An 18,424-nucleotide genomic window follows, 5' to 3' on the forward strand; every position below is an offset into this window, starting at 1 on the left:
GAGGCAGTGTTTGGGTTAGCAGGGCTGTCTTCCTTAGATCTTCTATTTTTGTCAAGATTTGGGTTACATTCTTAGTATTCTTGGGTCATTTTGTGGTCTACGTGGGTTCATGTAGTTGAACTTTCACTTAGGCCATCACAAGTTTTGATGAGCGATGTTTTTTGAGGAAGAAGAGCTGGTAGGATGCGCTATAGAGAAGCCTGGTATAATATTCCAGCAGCAGACACATCTGCTGCAAGGTTGTCACAGGTGTTCTGTATTAGCACAAGTGTGGCATGAAAACAGGTATGATCAGGTGTTTCCTAACCTGAAGCATCATCAATACACACAAAACCCTAGTTACACGTGATTAAGGTTATGATGTACACAAGCGGGTTTGCAAGGGTTAAGAAGTGGCATCTGACCCTACCTCTAAAGGTTCCTTGACTGGCATAACCAGCTTCTGGCCTGGTACAGACACATTCTGAGACATGTTTGCCTCTGATTCCAAAGCAGGGCCTGTTGTAGGCAAACCAACCTCAGTTTTAAACCAAAAAGTCTTCCTTCTGTCCACTAATCTAGGGATTTGGTAAAACAAAGTGTAAAATGCACCTATATTTAATGAATAAAGGCATCTGGTACAAATATATTTAGTCTGCATGAAAAATAAAAAGATCAAAATAGTACTAATACTTTTTTTTCCCTCAGGTATGAGTTTCTTTTATGCTTTTGGATCAAACTTCACCCCATTACTCTCAGGATCACCACCAATGACATCTCCAGAAAGCATAAAAATAGTATGCGATGCATGAATTATATAAACAGCTGTCTTAATTCACCCTATGGCAATTTATTGGGACCAAAAAATTCCATGGCTGGATTCAATGTAAATAATTTGATGCCACAGTCATGGAGGCCCTTAACATCCTTCCACCCAAACACTAACACTGGTGTGCATATTAATAGATTTACATTTTAATAAGGACTTAGATAGGTTTAAATTGTTAATAAATAATATTAGAATTAATAATGTAACTTCAGACATTAATATTATATTATATTAGGTATATTGTGAAAGCTAGCATCTTCTGTACAAGTGAGGTGAAGTAGGGACATAGAGAGGCCTCCTTTGTCCTTCTGGAAAAAGCCAATGGTTGGTCAACATTTCTAGGGAGCTACCAGCTCAGTGACCACACAGTCTTCAAAATACTGCCTAATGACCAACGATAAAGTTCTGAGAGGCTTTCATGAAGTACAGTGCAACCTCGAATATCGGCCGTAATCTGTTTCAGAAGGTCGGCCTAAATTCAAAGCAATATTTCCCATATGAATTAATGGAAATACAATTAATCTGTTCCCGACAAGCAAAAATATTAAAAAAAAAAAAAAAAAAATTAAAGAACAACTATAGTTTTACATACAGAAAACAATGAGAAATAAATATAAACATTACATACCTTTATTGAAGACCCTTGTTGGCTTATGGAAGACAGGGAGGAGGAGAGTTTGTTTGGAGGCAGGACAAGATACTCCTTCAATACGATGCTAATATCAACTCTACGGTTTATCTATTACAATTGATCTAATTTGACATAAACAATATAAATAACACAGAAACCTGATATACACTCTAGAATGAATAAAGTACATGTATGTCATGAGTGGTGGTGGTGGTGGTGGTGTTTTTGGGTTATCAGGGCCACTGGCAGCATAAGCTGTATAGTGGTGGTGGTAGTGGTGGCAGCAGTGTTGTCAGTGGCCCTATACACCTCCAATAACATTGGAGGAGTTAACTGCGTGTCCTTTTCCTACTGCTTAATCGCTTAACGTACTTACTACACTGTTAATGCTACACTTTATCGCTGGCTGGCGCTATAGCCTTTATTGACTCCTGCTGCTTTAGTATCATATATATCGTAGAATCACTGAAGAATGCACATTCTCCCCCCCTCTTCCTCCTCTACTTTCGCACTTTGCTACAATTTCTTTCTTCAATTCTATTGTGTTTCTCACATTCCTTGGGCCCATGGTGGTTTATTTTACAGTCGCACTTAATAAACAAGCACAAAAACCAATGGATTTTAAGGAAATGTTTGGATGAATGTGCAGATTATATGTTCATTCACTGAGAGACACAGGGAGATTGACTCACCTATGCGCAGCATCCTGGCGGAAGGCGGACTGACATGTATAATATGGATGATTCATGAGGCACCAGCCAAAATATGGAGCAAAATTTCCGCCCCAAAACCAACCTAAATACAAATCGGCCGATAAATCCAGCAGACAATATTTGGGGTTCCACTGTACTGTGGATATTTCTCTCTCCCTAGGCCCCCCGTAATAAGACAATTTCTTGCTTTTCTCCTAGTATTAGTTGGCCAATGGCATTTTGAGAAACCTAAGATATTTGAGCTTTGGGCTCTCTGTGAGCTGATGCCCAACACTGAGATGGGTTAGATTTCTGAGTAACTACCCCTGGAATATTAGACTAGAAGCTAGTACCCCTTAGTGTACGTAAATATTAGTCGGGAAAATCCCAATGAACTCTGGGACCCTCAAGGCCCCAGAATTCCCATCCATGTGGCATCTTGGAGAGTGAGAGAAACCAATAGAAACCTAGATTAACCTGGGAGGATTCGGAGAGTTTCTAGCTAGCATAGACTCCACAACACAAGTAAATCTGTTCTAGTTTGTGCATGGAAAGAGGAATTTCTGTCATGATATTTGATTCCCAAAAGTGTACCCTAGGGGTGCGTGTGAGAATGGGATTCCAGGAGTCCAGTGTTATCTGTGTCAGCAGTGATTGCCAGAGTGGGCATGTCACAAGATCCTACACACCCTACATAAACAAATGTTGGTGGGGGTGAATTAGTCAGCTTTACTCCATAAGTAATGCAGATATTTTTTAAACCTTGGAAGATACATGGAAAAAATCCATTTAACTCCAAAAATAAATGCTGGATCAAAATGTGTAAAATTAGTAGTACTAATACTATTGAGGAAGTAACATTTTAAACAGGCACAGTTGTATAATTTTCATATTTTTTCAGGTATTAACCTTCCTAATACAACAATAGTTTGGGTGCAAAGTTTACGAGTAAATACTACAATGTAAAGGGCCAGTGTCTCAAATTACTTCATTATCTTAAGTGTCTTGATTCATCCCACTGACACTAGCATTATTATTATTATTATTATTATTATTATTATTATTATTATTATTATTATTACTATATTATTATTATATTCATTGGGGAGCACTAAACACACAAGAGGTTATATAGCACCTGGGGATATGGGCAGCATTCAGGTTTGATCAAAGGATGAGGAGGGCAGATCTAATTTCTTGGGTCAAGAGCCCCTCACCAGCAGTAGAGACTAAATAATATGCCATAACAGTTATCATTATGCTCCTCAAGGTCCACAACTATGACTTAATCAAATGTTCTATATGGATCACTATTTGGCAAAATGAGACAATCGTAAAGACAATGCTTCCATGTCTATTTATAGCAGACCCAGAAAGCTATTACTGTACACCCCTGGCTCCCAGACAAAGTTTCACCCATAAACACTGTCCCACCAGACTGATGCAGGCAAGAAAAGGGCTGGGAAATATAAGTGTAACAAATACAACAGGGCAACAGCTACTTAAAAAATAACACATACTTTAAGAAATGCAACAGGAATGAAGCAATGTACATTTTACACCAGCAGCTAAAAGAGGAGCTTAGGGTTGCTAAGCTTGGGATATGGTGACTGACAGAGGAAAACAAGAGGATTCATAGTAATCCTCCTGTTGCGAGTCCTCAGGTCAAGAGGGAAACCTAGTCAGTGGCCGGGCAACATGGAGCGAAGCTGAAGATCAAGAAGACCGTTGGAGTGGCAGAAACAACAAAGAACCTGAAGACTAGTGTGGTACCATCCAACCCATTTTTGGCACTACCTGAAGAATGTGGGTTGCCCATTGGGAATGTCACAATGAGCACCAAGGAAGCACTGGCGGACGAGAGTGAGTCGATATCCCTTGAAACCACAACGAAGACCACTGAGAATGTCATGATGAACTCTGCCAGTGAAGGTAAGAACACTGTTTTAGTTGGGGACAGCCAGTTTATGGATAGGGCTTTCTGTCTTAAGGACAGGAAGAGGAGGCAGAGGGTATGTTTTCCTGGGGCTGGGATGGGGGATATTGTTAGCCATCTAGACGATATCATAAAAGGTAATGGGAGCAATCCTATTATCTGCCTCAGTGCGGGAGGCAATGATGTTGGCAGAGGTAGGAGTGAAGATCTGATTAGAAGGTACAGGACAGCAATAGAGATAATACGTGGCATTTTGCAAAGGAGAGGAGTTGGAAATGAATGGTTGTCCAGGGCAATTGGTGTCAATTGCTGGCTGGACAAACACTAAGGAAAATTCAATAACATTCATTGACAACTGGGACCTCTTCTATGGCAGAAATGACATGTATGTCAGGGATGGGGCTCACTTATCTAGGTTTGGGGGTGTGAGCACTGGCCATTGCAATAGAGGGAGCTGTTAGGTCTTTAACCCTTTGAGGGTCGACAGGTTCTCTCAGAGACTCGTTCTCAGGGTCGGCCAAATTTCCAAAAAAAAAAAAAATTATTTTTTCTTATGAAAAATTATTATAGGCTAAACAAAAATTTTTTACCATCAATACTTACGGAGACATGGAGGCGTGAAGTTGATGAAAAAGGGGGACATTGTGGCAACATCGCCGACTGCTGTCTCCCGGTATTCTTTTATTTACTTTATGTACTAATTTCTATTATTTTTTAATTTTTCTTTTTCCACATAACTTGTATGGCCTGTGAGACCAATATGATCAGTATTTTGTAAGTTTTTTCTTTTTCAATACTACACAATAAGGGCATAAACACTGTTGTCATTGTTTTGTTTATAAAAAATATTTACACCAACAAATGATATGAAATGTTGTTTATTACTATTTTACTATATTTTATATACACATATACAGTCACAGGGAATATTTCTAGAAGTTCTGAAGCCTGTGGAAGTCTTTGAAACATGGTGTCACGCACAGTGGTGTTTTACACTCCTCACACATAAAACGAGTGTCTCTGCGTTGCTGTGGGCGGTTTTTTGTATGTGCACAGACGTAACACCTCTTCTGAGCCTTTTTCTTGAAAGCAGTAGTGATCACCAGGAAGTGATCACCATGCTTCAGACGAGAAGGTAGTTGTTGATAATTTGGTGGGCGGTCTATTGCAGGTGTTCTTCCTTGGTACTTGAATACTATTTGTCTGATGACAGACAAACAGAATTTGCCGTATTGTGGTTTGTTTCTGGTCCTCATCTTATACATATTAAAAGCATTGAGCATGGAAATGTCCAGAAGACGGAAAAAGAGTTTTATGTACCACTTATAACTCTTGAGAACACAATCAGCAAACCTAATCTGCATGTCACATTTGTCCACTGAGCACATATTCAGGGTGTAATCAATCACAGCTGCAGGTTTTAGAATGGGTTCATTGCTCTCTCTATGCTGCCTGCCAGTGTCTGCCATTTCATTAGGGTGAACTGATGACAACAGTGTGACATCTCGTTTGTCATGCCACCGAAATGCCATGATGTCATTGGCAGCAAACGCCTGGACCTCACCTCTACGAGTGCCAGCGTCAAACCTGGGCATATGTTTCCGATTTACACGCACTGTGCCACACACATCTGTCATGTTCACTCGCAAAAAATCACTGAGTGAGGGGCTTGTGTACCAGTTATCAGTATATAATATATGCCCCTTACCAAGGTATGGTTCTATCATTGTTCTAACCACATCATCAGAGATGCCCAATAACTTCCTGGTATTTTGCAATGTATAACTTCCAGTGTACACAATATACAATACCAGACCACAGTAACAATCACAAAGCACAAACAACTTTATACCAAAGCATTTCCTCTTGCTTGGTATGTACTGCTTGAAAGAGAGACTTCCTTTGAACAGAATCAAAGACTCGTCAATTACAAGCTTCCTGAAGGGATAAAAATACATATTGAATTTCTCTTTCAGATACACAAACACATGCCTAATCTTATATAACCTGTCGTTTCTGTCAGGCCAGGTTTTGTCTGAGAAGTGAAGCATACGTAACATTAGCACAAATCGATTCACTGGCATTATATCACTGAAACCTGGGGTTGCAATCAGGTGGTCTGTTGACCAGTATCATTTCACTTTGTGCTTATACACATGTGGCATAAGCATTATTGTGGCAAAGAAAAGATACATCTCAGCCACAGTTGCCTCCTTCCACTGGTGTAGACTTGATTTTGGTGAAAGTATTGTGTTTGTCATGGTGTACTTGTAGTATGTGTTGCTTTCCATGACAATACTTTCGATCAGGGGTTCGTCAAAGAATAACTCAAAACATTCCAGTTCAGTGGCATTGTTCCCAAGTGTACAAGATGGCTGTATTCCACTTTGACTGTCATCAAACTGGTGGGCATTTGGAACAAAATTGCTAGCTTCTTGCCAATCCCAGGTGCAGTCTGCTGGTGGGTACTGGACAATGACAGGTGGTTGTGGTTGTGGAGGCTGGTGTGGTGGGTGGGTGGGGGATGGTGGCCTTTGTTGTAGATCAGCTGAGGCAGCGGCATGGGTGGGAGCATGGCCCACTGCTGGTGCCTCACGGCCGTCACCACCACTACCACCACCATGCACATTTTCCATCCCAATTGCAACACTATCATCATCATTTTCACTGTCTGTTCCTGTTGTACAGCCATGGGATGTACTCCGAGATGTACTCCTTCCCCTTGGAATAGCATATGGCACACTACCAGAGCGCATATATCGTCATATATACCGACACTTCACTGGGGAATATTCCACTTCACTATCACTACTGGAACTATTTTCAAGAGCTTGTAGTTCATAATCACTATCACTATCATCACAAATGCTCACAGCTGAGTCTGGGATTTGGGAAAATAGGAGTTTCCTCTTTGATTCTGGTACAACTGAACGTGAACAAGACGGCCCAGCACCAGAGGTGGAAGGCTGAGGGTCGTCAGGGTTTTCCTCACTATTACCGATATTATGGTCATTAGTTTCGGTCAAAACCTCACCAAAACCTTGAAATTCATCTTCACTGGCACTTCCATCTGTATTAGAACTGCCACTGGGGAACAAAAGTGTCCCAATTTGCCGAGGAGTGAGGAACTTCTTACCATGAGGCATGGTGGACATTGTGTACTAAGATGGCATTCCCACAATGCACCACTGGGTCCCAGATTTTTTTTTCTACCACGCACACCAACCACACAGACCCATTCTCTCACATCTAGGCCTACCAGCCTTTTCCCGCGAGATTTGACGGCGCTAGAATTTATGCATACTAGTATGTCAAAAACCCCTGCACGTAAGCCGTACTAGTACGTCCGAAACCGTCAAAGGGTTAAACTAGAAATAGTGGTATGGGCTCTTGTGGAAAATCAATGAATTCTCAGTGTAGTGACAGTGTGAGTTTTAAGGAAACCAGTAATAAGCAGAATGAGGTAGAGTTATTGGTGAATACTGGAAACCCATTGGCACTAGGTGACAAGGACAGTAACAGGTATAGTGGAGAAACAGAAATCAGCAGGAAGAGAAAAGGGAAGGGAGGTTTTCTAAACATATTTTATACTAATACACGTAGTGTGAGAAATAAGATGGACGAACTGAGATTAGTTGCAAGTGCGAGTAACACTGGTGTTTTTCCCATAACCGAGGTATGGTTTAATATGAAAAATCGGGACATGCCTGCTGAATGTCACGTTCAGGGTTTTAAATGGTTTCAAATAGACAGAAGTATCGGTAAGGGGGTCGGGGTGGCACTGTATGTCTGAGATCGTTTAAACTGTTGCATAAAAGTGGGTATAAAGTCTGAAACAACACATACAGAGTCTGTCTGGATAGAATTCTCAGAGGGGTATGAAAAATTTATTATAGGAATAATATACTGTCCTCCAAACTTAGATAGGGACCAAGGGGGACTACTCTGAGAGGAAATTGTTAAAGCCACAAGGCACGACAACGTAGCAATTCTAGGGGACTTTAACTTTAGTCAGATTAATTGGAATTTTTTGACTGGGAATTTAGAATTGACTTTTTAGTAGTAGTTCAGGAATGTTTTTTGAAGCAGTTTGTGACAGAACCTACAAGGGGAAATAACCTGCTTGACTTGGTTCTGGCAAACAAGAAAACCCTTGTTAATAATTTAGAAATTACACAGGAACTTGGCACAAGCGACCATAAATCAATTACCTTTAGCACTGAATGGAAGTATGATAGTAGGAACAACTCAGTAACGGTCCCAGATTTTCACTTAGCAGATTACTGGGGTAACGAAGAGAGCTATCAATATGACAGTTTTCTAAACACTACACATGCTGCCCAAAGAACATTTATCCCATATAAAGAAATTAGATCGAATAGAAATGACCCAAAATGGATGAATAATAGGCTCAAATATCTTTTAGGGCAGAAGAAAGGAATTTATAGGCACATCAAAAGAGGTCAATATATTGACATTAAGAGGGACATTAAAAATGGAGTAAGAAAAGCTAAATGGGACTTCAAAATTAAAGCTGCTAGGGATTTGAAAAGTAACCCAAAAGGTTTTCTCCAGAATTATAGAACAAAGGTTAAAATAACTCTGGGCATCTTACTGACAAGGAGAATGAAATGTGTTCGATTTTTAATAATTATTTTCTCTCAGTTTTCACACAGGAAGACACTAACAATATCCCAGTATGTAATTAATTTTTATAGTGGGCCTGAAGAAGATAAATTATGTAATATCACAGTCACTAGCGAAATGGTTATGAAATGAGTAGACCGACTGAAACAAAATAAATCGCAGGGTCCTGATGAGCTTTTTGCAAGGGTTCTTAAGGAATGCAAAATGGAACTCTGTGAACCATTAGCTAATATTTTTAATTTATCTCTTCAAACAGGTATAGTGTCTGATATGTGGAAGATGGCTCATGTAATTCCTATTTTTAAAGTAGGGGACAAGTCGTTACTGTCAAATTACCGCCCAATAAGCCTGACTTCAATTGTAGGCAAATTACCAGAGTCAATTGTAGTGGATATTATAAGAAGCTATCTCGATAAGCATGATCTGATTAATGATACTGAGCATGGATTCATGAGAGGCCATTCCTGTCTAATTTATTAACCCTTAAACGGTCCAAACAGATCAACGTTCAAATTCGTAGTGCCACAAAAGTAGATCTACTTTTTTTTACATATTTTCAAATATATAAAAAAAAAGTAGATAAAAGTTTTTTTACACGTTTTCAAATGTAAAACAAAAAAGAAGATCTACATTTTTTTACATACTTTCAGATGTTGAAAAAAACGTATATATACGTTTGGACCATTTACGGGTTAACCTTCTTCAGTTAAGTTTTTAAGGCTGTTGATCATGATAAAGAATTTGATATTGTTTATTTAGATTTATTAAGGCTTTTGATAGAGTACCACACCAAAGACTGTTAAAGAAAGTGGCAGCTCATGGCATTGGGGAAAAAGTGCTCTCCTTTATTTTAGCTTTAAAAAACTACCTTAGATCATTTTTTTTACATTTGTTAAATAGTTCAGGTGCTATTTTTTAGCTTCAGAATATTTACTTTGTTTTATACTTAATTCTACCTATAGATTCACTACAAATCTTATGATTACAAGCATTGATCCTGATACCAACCTCTTATTTAATGACTTAAATGAATCAAACAGTTCCTGAAATTACTACACAGCAGAACAATCAAAGGCACTCCTCAGAGCCAACAACAACATAACTGTCTTTAACTACAATATCAGATCTTTAAGCAAACATTACGATGACCTCATAGCATTACTAAATTGACTCACGAAATCGTAATGACACGATTGCAAACAAACCATACCCCGGCCGGGATTGAACCCATGGTCAGAGAGTCTCAATACTCCAGCCCGTCGCGTTAGCCACTAGACCAGCTAGCCACTATAAGATTCGTCCAACTAGGTATATTTCTACACCATAGGAAGGTTAGCACAGGCACCACTGTGACCACAAATGCAAGTTTTTACAGACGAATCTCCAGCTAGAGTGGCCGTGACGAATTCTAGCTCAAGTCCCTTCACTGCCGTCAACATGACTCACGAAATCGTAATGACACTATTGCAAACAAACCATACCCCGGCCGGGATTGAACCTGCGGTCAGAGAGTCTCAAAACTCCAGCCCGTCGCGTTAGCCACTAGACCAGCTAGCCACTATAAGATTCGTCCAACTAGGTATATTTCTACACCATAGGAAGGTTAGCACAGGCACCACTGTGACCACAAATGCAAGTTTTTACAGACAAATCTCCAGCTAGCGTGGCCGTGACGAACTCTAGCTCAAGTCCCTTCACTGCCGTCAACATGACTCACGAAATCGTAATGACACGATTGCAAACAAACCATACCCCGGCCAGGATTGAACCCGCGGTCAGAGTCTCAAAACTCCAGCCTGTCGCGTTAGCCACTAGACCAGCTAGCCACTATAAGATTCGTCCAACTAGGTATATTTCTGCACCATAGGAAGGTTAGCACAGGCACCACTGTGACCACAAATGCAAGTTTTTACAGACGAATCTCCAGCTAGCGTGACCATGACGAACTCTAGCTCAAGTCCCTTCACTGCCGTCAACATGACTCACGAAATCGTCGCTAACGCGACGGGCTGGAGTTTTGAGACTCTCTGACCGCGGGTTCAATCCCGGCCGGGGTATGGTTTGTTTGCAATCGTGTCATTACGATTTCGTGAGTCATGTTGACGGCAGTGAAGGGACTTGAGCTAGAGTTCGTCATGGCCATGCTAGCTGGAGATTCGTCTGTAAAAACTTGCATTTGTGGTCACAGTGGTGCCTGTGCTAACCTTCCTATGGTGTAGAAATATACTTAGTTGGACGAATCTTAGTGGCTAGCTGGTCTAGTGGCTAACGCGACGGGCTGGAGTTTTGAGACTCTCTGACCGCGAGTTCAATCCCGGCCGGGGTATGGTTTCATTACTAAATTCCTTGCATGCCAATATGTCCATCATTACACTAACTGAAACCTGGCTAAAGCCTGATACTACAGATGTCTATGCCATTCCTGGTTACACAGCCATACACAACTGTAGGCCAGACCAACAAGGGGGTGGCACTGCTATATACTACTCAGACCAACTAGAATGTATCACTAATACTTGCACAAGGGATGAACATGGGGAATATATAATAGCTAAATTCAAATCCAAATACCTACAAAAACCTCTCACATAGATAAACATCTACAGAGTTCCACAGTCAAACATTAGCCGATTTAGTCAAAACCTAGGAAGTATGATAACTGATGCACGCATGAACAAAGATCACTTACTACTCTCAGGTGACTTCAATATAAATCTCCTGCAAGACCAGGACCCACACGTTACTGAATTCACAAACACAATGAGTTACTGCATGTTGCTACCAACAGTAACAAAACCTACAAGAGTTACAGAGACTAGTGTTTCCCTACTTGACCACATCTAGACCAGCACCATATCCCCTTTAAAATCAGGCATAATCACAGATAATACCACAGACCACTACCCTACTTTCCTCATAACAACTCTTGGTAAATTACCCCAAGACACTACTAAAGTCACCTTCAGACTTCACAATGAGGCAGCCATTAATAACTTCACAACAGCAGTAACAAACATTGACTGGCACACTGAGTTAGAAATCTATACAGATATTGACGAATGTATTAATAATTTTCTAAAAAAGACCCAATACCTCTATAACAAGCACTGCCCTAAAAAAACTAAACAGATGACAGCTAAGAGACTGAACAGTCCCTGGCTAACACCCAGCATTCTCAAATCCATAAATACAAAACACCTATATGAAAAACAGTACAGAATGGGTCACATAACCAGAGACCAAACAAAACGTTACTCGTCAATCCTAACCAGCCTGATAAGGAGGGCAAAAAAATTGTATTATGAGAACAGATTATCCAACTTACAAGGTGATATAAAAAAGACCTGGAAAACCCTATCAGAAATTCTAGGAACAAAAAAGATATCACAAAATAGCGAAATTAAATTAGCAAAATCAGATGAACCCAAACTCCCACCAACAGAAACAGGAAACATACTCAATGATTTCTTCTCCACTACAGGACAAAAACCTTGCCAATAAAATCCCAAGCTCAGATACCCCACCAAATGACTACCTCACTGGCAACTACCTGAACACACTGTTCCTAGCTCCGACTAACCCAACAGAAGTCTCCCTTATTATCAACACACTAAAAAACAAGGCAGGAGATTTAAATACCTTACCACCCTTTATATACAAAAAGGTGTCAAGTGCTATCACCAATCATTGCAACACTCTTTAACAAATCCATTGAATCCTCTACCTTCCCTACAGTTCTCAAAATAGCAAGGGTCACCCCGATCCATAAAGGAGGAGACCAAACAGAGTTGAATAACTATAGGCCAATATCCAACTTACACCCTCTCTCAAAAATCTTTGAAAAATTAATTCATAAACGAATCTACTCCTACCTCATCTCCCAAAACATACTCAACCCCTGCCAATTTGGATTCAGGCCTAATAAAAATACTAATGATGCTATTATACACATGCTAGAACATATATACACTGCAATAGAGAAAAAAGAAGTCCCACTGGGGATCTTCATTGACTTACGTAAAGCTTTTGATACAGTTGACCATGACTTGCTCCACATAAAATTGTCACACTATGGTATAAGAGGGCACTCCCTCAACTACCTCAAGTCATACCTCAGCAACAGAAGCCAATATGTGTACACAAATGGGGCAAACTCTTCCGCACAACCAATTACAGTTGGTGTCCCACAGGGAAGTGTCCTTGGCCCTCTTCTCTTTCTCCTATACATAAATGACCTACCAAATGCTTCGCAATTATACTCAAGCCCACACTATTTGCAGATGACACTACATACTCCTTCTCTCACCCGAGCCTAGTCATGCTAGCCAATACTGTAAATACCGAATTACAGAAAATATCTACCTGGATGAGGACTAACAAACTTACACTAAACATTGACAAAACCTACTTCACTCAGTTTGGTAACAGAGCTACAGATGTCCCTCTTAACATAATGATAAACGGATCACCTATCACAAAGCTAACAGAGGGAAAATTCTTAGGAATCCACCTTGATAATAGACTCAAATTTCATACACATATACAACAAATTTCTAAGAAAATTTCCAAGACTGTAGGCATACTATCGAAGATACAGTACTATGTTCCACAGTCAGCCCTCCTGGCCCTATATCACTCTTATTTACCCCTATCTCACCTATGGAATTTGTGCATGGAGCTCAACAACAATTAACCATCTCAGACCACTAATTACCCAACAAAAGGTTGCAGTCAGAATGATAACAAATTCCCACTACAGGCAGCACACTCCACCATACAAACCATCCATACTTATTACTGCACCTATTACATACATAGAACACTTAACTCTGATATTAACCCTCCCCTCAAACATCTCCTTGCCAACCTCAACAGAACACATGACCATAACACAAGGCACAGATCACTCTTTGATGTTCCTCGTTTCCATCTCACGCTATGCAAAAACTCAATGCACATAAAAGGCCCTAAAATCTGGAATTCATTACCTGTAAATATAAAAGAAACACTACCTGTTTATAAATTCAAGTCTCTTCTCAAAGATCACTTACTCACCCAAAACCAAATAAATACTGAATAACTGAACCTTATAAATTGTATATCTTAAATGTTTCTCACAATTATATCACATAAATGTTAAACCTAAGACCCAATCTAACTTTGTTATTTTTTAAATACACTACCTAACAGAATACTCCATTCTACTGAATGTACAGCAATGCATGCAACCATATGACCTGTCTTTGTAATACTCATATGTGCTTTATTGTTATCTGTTTACAATAATGTTTTATCACTGATTACATCATTGCTAAGTTAATCTTAAGTTAATTTTAAGCCTGCCCGTAATGCTATGCATACAATTGGCTTTGGCATGCTGCTCTTACCTGTATTTTTTTGTATCTCTGTATATATGTTCAAATTATTAAATAAATAAATAAATAAATAAATGGATCGAGTCATGGCTCACAGACAGGAAGCAGAGTGTGTGCATAAATGGGGTTAAATCCGAGTGGGGATCTGTAACAAGTGGCATTCCATGGGGATCAGTCTTAGGCCTGTTGTTGTTTATAATATATATCAATGACCTTGATGAGGGAATTACTAGTGAAATAAGCAAATTCGCTGATGACACAAAGATAGGTAGGATAACCGATTCAAATGTAGATATCATGGAACTTTAGGAGGATTTAGACAAACTCAATACCTGGTCAGAAAAGTGGCAGATGCAGTTCAATGAAGATAAATGCAAGGTTCTGAAGCTCGGGAGTGTCCATAACCCTAGTACTTATAAGTTAAATAATGTAGAATTTAGCCATACAGACTGCAAAAAGGACTTGGGGGGAGGAGGGGTTATGGTAAGCAGCAACCTTAAACCAAGACAGCAATGCCTAGGCGTAATAATAAGGCAAACAAATTACTGGGATTTATATCAAGAAGTGTAAGCAACCGAAGTCCAACAGTTATATTACAGCTTTATACATCATTAGTAAGGCCTCACCTAGATTATGCAGCTCTGTTCTGGTCTCCATATTACAGAATGGACATAAATTCATTAGAAAACATTCAACGTAGAATGACTAATACGTAGTTTTAGAAATCTTCCATATGAAGAAAGATTGAAGGCCCTAAAACTACATTCACTTGTAAGACGAAGAATGAGGGGAGACATGATTGAAGTGTATAAGTGGAAGACGAGTATTAGCAAAGGGGATATAAATAAGGTTTTGAGGATATCCCTCGAAGAGAGAACCCACAATAATGGATTCAAATTAATTAAGTTTAGATTTAGAAAGGATATAGGAAAGTAGTACTGGTTTGGTAATAGGGTAGTTGATGAGTGGAATGGTCTGCCTAGTATGGTTATCAAAGCTAAAACCTTGGGTAGTTTAAAATTTAGGTTGGATAAGTACATGATTGAGAGGGGTTGGATTTGAGTGGGACTTGCACGTGAGTAAACAGAAGTGTCAAAGTTTATTGCTTGGGTAACGTTTATTTTGTTAGTGGGTAGGATTTGTGAAGGACTTGCCTAGTATGGGCCAACAGGCCTACTGCAGTGTATCTCCTTTCTTATGTTCTTAGTTTGTATGTAAAACTATACTTATTCTCTATAAAATGTATTTTTTGTTAATATTTTTGGGTGTCTGGTAAGGTGTAATTAGATTTACATTATTTCTTATGGGAAATATTGCTTCCGTTTTCATACGATTTGGTTTATTGTCAGTCTTTTTTGAACCGATTACTCACAAAAACCGAGGTTCCACTGTAGTTATTTCTGTCATCCATTAATTCTGTACCTAAATCTTTTCGTCCCCCTGTAATCAGAGACTGGAAAAAATGCTTCATAATACTGTATCTCTAACTCAGCTGTGTTTAGCTTCCCTCTATGCTTCCTATATCTGGTACTGAAATTTCAACAGTCTGTTACTATGCACCCTATTAGCGAGTTATCTTGTGCGTCACAATCATGTCTTCCCTAGTCATCGTTTCATCCTGAGTTGTTAGGGTCAATTTTTTTAGTCTTTGTGTAGTGCATGCCCCTCAGCTCTGGTACTAGTATGGCTGCAAACCTATGCACATATGAAAGGTTTGATAGATGCTCCATTAGGAGTGGGACTCCAAGCTGGTGCTGTCTAAGGATTTTTCAGAGATTCCTGAAGAGTATTTTGAGATCACAGTGGCCCATGGCCTGGTGGCAAAAGTTTTCACTTCACATGGTGAGGGTCCGGGTTTGATTCCCAGCAAAGGTTGGAAACATCAGGCGTGTTTCCTTACACTGGTTGTCCATGTTCACCCATCAGTAATAATGGGTACCTGAGTGTTAGTCAACTGGTGTGGGTTGCATCCTGGGACAAAACTGACCTAATTTGCCCGAAATGCTCTGCATAACAAGTGGCTTTCTATAAAGAAGTGTCACTCATGTCAGCTAGGCCTGTATACCTTGTATATGTACTTGTATAAAGATAGTATTATTATTATATTATCACTAGCTTCACACATGCTGCTGACCAACAGTTTATGCGTTTTTCCAGTGACAAGGGTGATGGTTACTCCCAGATCCTATTCATTAATTGATGAATGTATAGCATTTTATTTTATTTTTCGATCTCCCCCTCTTATTTTATGACTTTCCCTTATTTGACTCCAGAAGCTATTTATCTGACCACCCCTGTAACATGTCAAGCTCTCTATAGGCCTTCTGTGTTCATAGTTTTTTAACAGTTTGGAATTCTGAAAAAAAAAAAAAAAAACATTTTGAGTTTACCGGGAAGGTCATCTACATAGGTGTGTTTACCTGCCTGTGGTTGCAAGGGTCGAGTTTCAGCTCCTTTCTGCCTCTTAGCTGGTTGTTTCTGGAGTCACACTCTCCTAGCTTCTTATCTATTCTTAATGCTATGTAAGGAGTCTTCCTTCCATCACTTCTATAACTAGGTCATTGCAGTTCTTGAGGCTAAAGAAGTATTTTTGACCTCTCCATGGCTCATGTGTATGTAGCTTCCAACTGTTCTCTCGTGAAATAGTTTCCTGCCTTTCAAACAGTCTAAGTCCACCCTATAAAGTCCTCTGAGTATTTTGTATGCCGTTGTTGTCTTCCCTGGTCTTTGTAATGTAGTCAGGCTCAGTTCCTCTAGACATTTAGTGCTCAATTTCCATTCATTGCACACCTCAACTTTCATTCTGCTTTACCTCTTTGTAGGCAAAGGGTAGGCCTAGCATACCAGCCCCTATAAATGATACAAATATATTAGCTGTCATCTTAGCGGGGCTGGTGATGCCCATTGCTGGCCTGCCAACCCCCATGGTAGCAGTGTTGTGATGGCAGGTCTTGGTTCACATAACACACAATCTTGTCTGCTACACCGGCACTCTCACGAAGCCTTCAGCCCGCAGATAACCAACTACCACTGTGTCTGACAGCTAACAAGACATGCACAATGTCTTCCCCTGAGCAACACTAATGTGTCAACACCTGAGCCACGTCCCCCAACTCTACCTACATAAACTGTGACACATAATTTAGCTGCCAAACATTTATACTGTTTCACCAAGCCAGCAAGAGCAAAAATTAGTTGATAATATAAAATAATGTTAATAGTCAGTTCTTCGTGGTCATCATGGGATGGAAAGTGGGCAAATATTAAATGCAGTGTGTGGCCAGCCTGAGTGGTAACAAGTGAGGGGTGACAAGCGCATCATAATGTAAACAAACAAACGACCTAACATGGTGACCAGCCAACAAGTAAGTCAATTTCCTCTGACTGCTAACAACAATTTTCGGTCCTTAGAGGACCCACAGACGTATGATATGGACAGTAAAATGATAGACACTACTTATCATAATTAGTCACCTTAAAACAATAGCGAGGACTTCCTGGACAACTCTAAATACACTGAAACAAGATGGCACAAACACCAAAACATCTCCGCCAACCAAATTAGGCCAGTAAATAATTCTATGAAAGTATCCTTCATAAATTTGCAAAAGTATCCTCAAGCAAACAGTAATAATTTCTGGTAATAGACATACTTTCTGTATCAAAGGTTTTTAACTTTACTGTTCACTAAGCGCCACTACCAGTGCAAAGTACTTGTTGAAGATTGAGACACTTATGCAGCATATGGGAATCTTTATTCAGGAAACGTTTCGCCACACAGTGGCTTCATCAGTCCAATACAAAGAGGAAGGCGTAAGGAGAGGAGGAGAACGAGGTAATCAGTCCCTCAACCTGGAGTCGATGTGTTCAGTCCATCAATCTTGAAGAATGTACAGCATAGGGCCGTAGACGTGGCTTATATACTGTAGTGAGGTGACGTGAAGCAGGTGGAGGCGGGGTCATAGTGGTACCATCCACTAGTCGAAGTAGGTCTTCGTCCAAAGGTTGAACAAGTGTTGAAGAATTCTTTGTAACAAGATCCCATGATGCTGCAGTGTCTGACATGTCTTCAACATGTCGGTTTTTCAAACCATTCATCACAAAGTACTTGTAGCTGTTGACTGCTAATGTCAACAGCTACAAGTACTTTGCACTTACCAACATTACAATAATCCTGGGATAAAAAACTAACCTGCACCTAATTGATGATTGACAAATTACACAATGGAGTAATACAAAAAAACTTCGCGGTCTAATTAAGAAAGACATAAAAACAGAGTTAAGCAAGAATTATGTCTTATACAGGGTGAGGAAATTTATGTAAAAAATAAATGG

General features: G+C 39.8%; 1 protein-coding gene across 8 annotated transcripts in view; it reads right to left on the reverse strand.

The window, feature by feature from the left end:
* LOC128685722 (uncharacterized) overlaps positions 1–17,173 on the reverse strand; it is a 307,925-nt gene extending 290,752 nt beyond the window's left edge. For 5 of the 8 annotated variants that reach the window (XM_070083238.1, XM_070083245.1, XM_070083272.1 and 2 more), the window contains exon 1: positions 16,902–17,169. In XM_070083238.1, the coding sequence (XP_069939339.1) occupies positions 16,902–17,015 (114 nt within the window). In that variant the 5' untranslated portion in view covers positions 17,016–17,169. Of the gene's footprint in view, positions 1–409; positions 558–16,509 lie in introns of all 8 variants that reach the window. The other 3 variants (XM_070083243.1, XM_070083258.1, XM_070083252.1) reach the window with 3 other exon arrangements.
* Between the last annotated feature and the right edge of the window lie 1,251 nt (positions 17,174–18,424).

The sequence above is a fragment of the Cherax quadricarinatus genome, chromosome 1 (assembly GCF_038502225.1).
Source record: "Cherax quadricarinatus isolate ZL_2023a chromosome 1, ASM3850222v1, whole genome shotgun sequence".
Lineage (NCBI taxonomy): Eukaryota > Metazoa > Arthropoda > Malacostraca > Decapoda > Parastacidae > Cherax > Cherax quadricarinatus.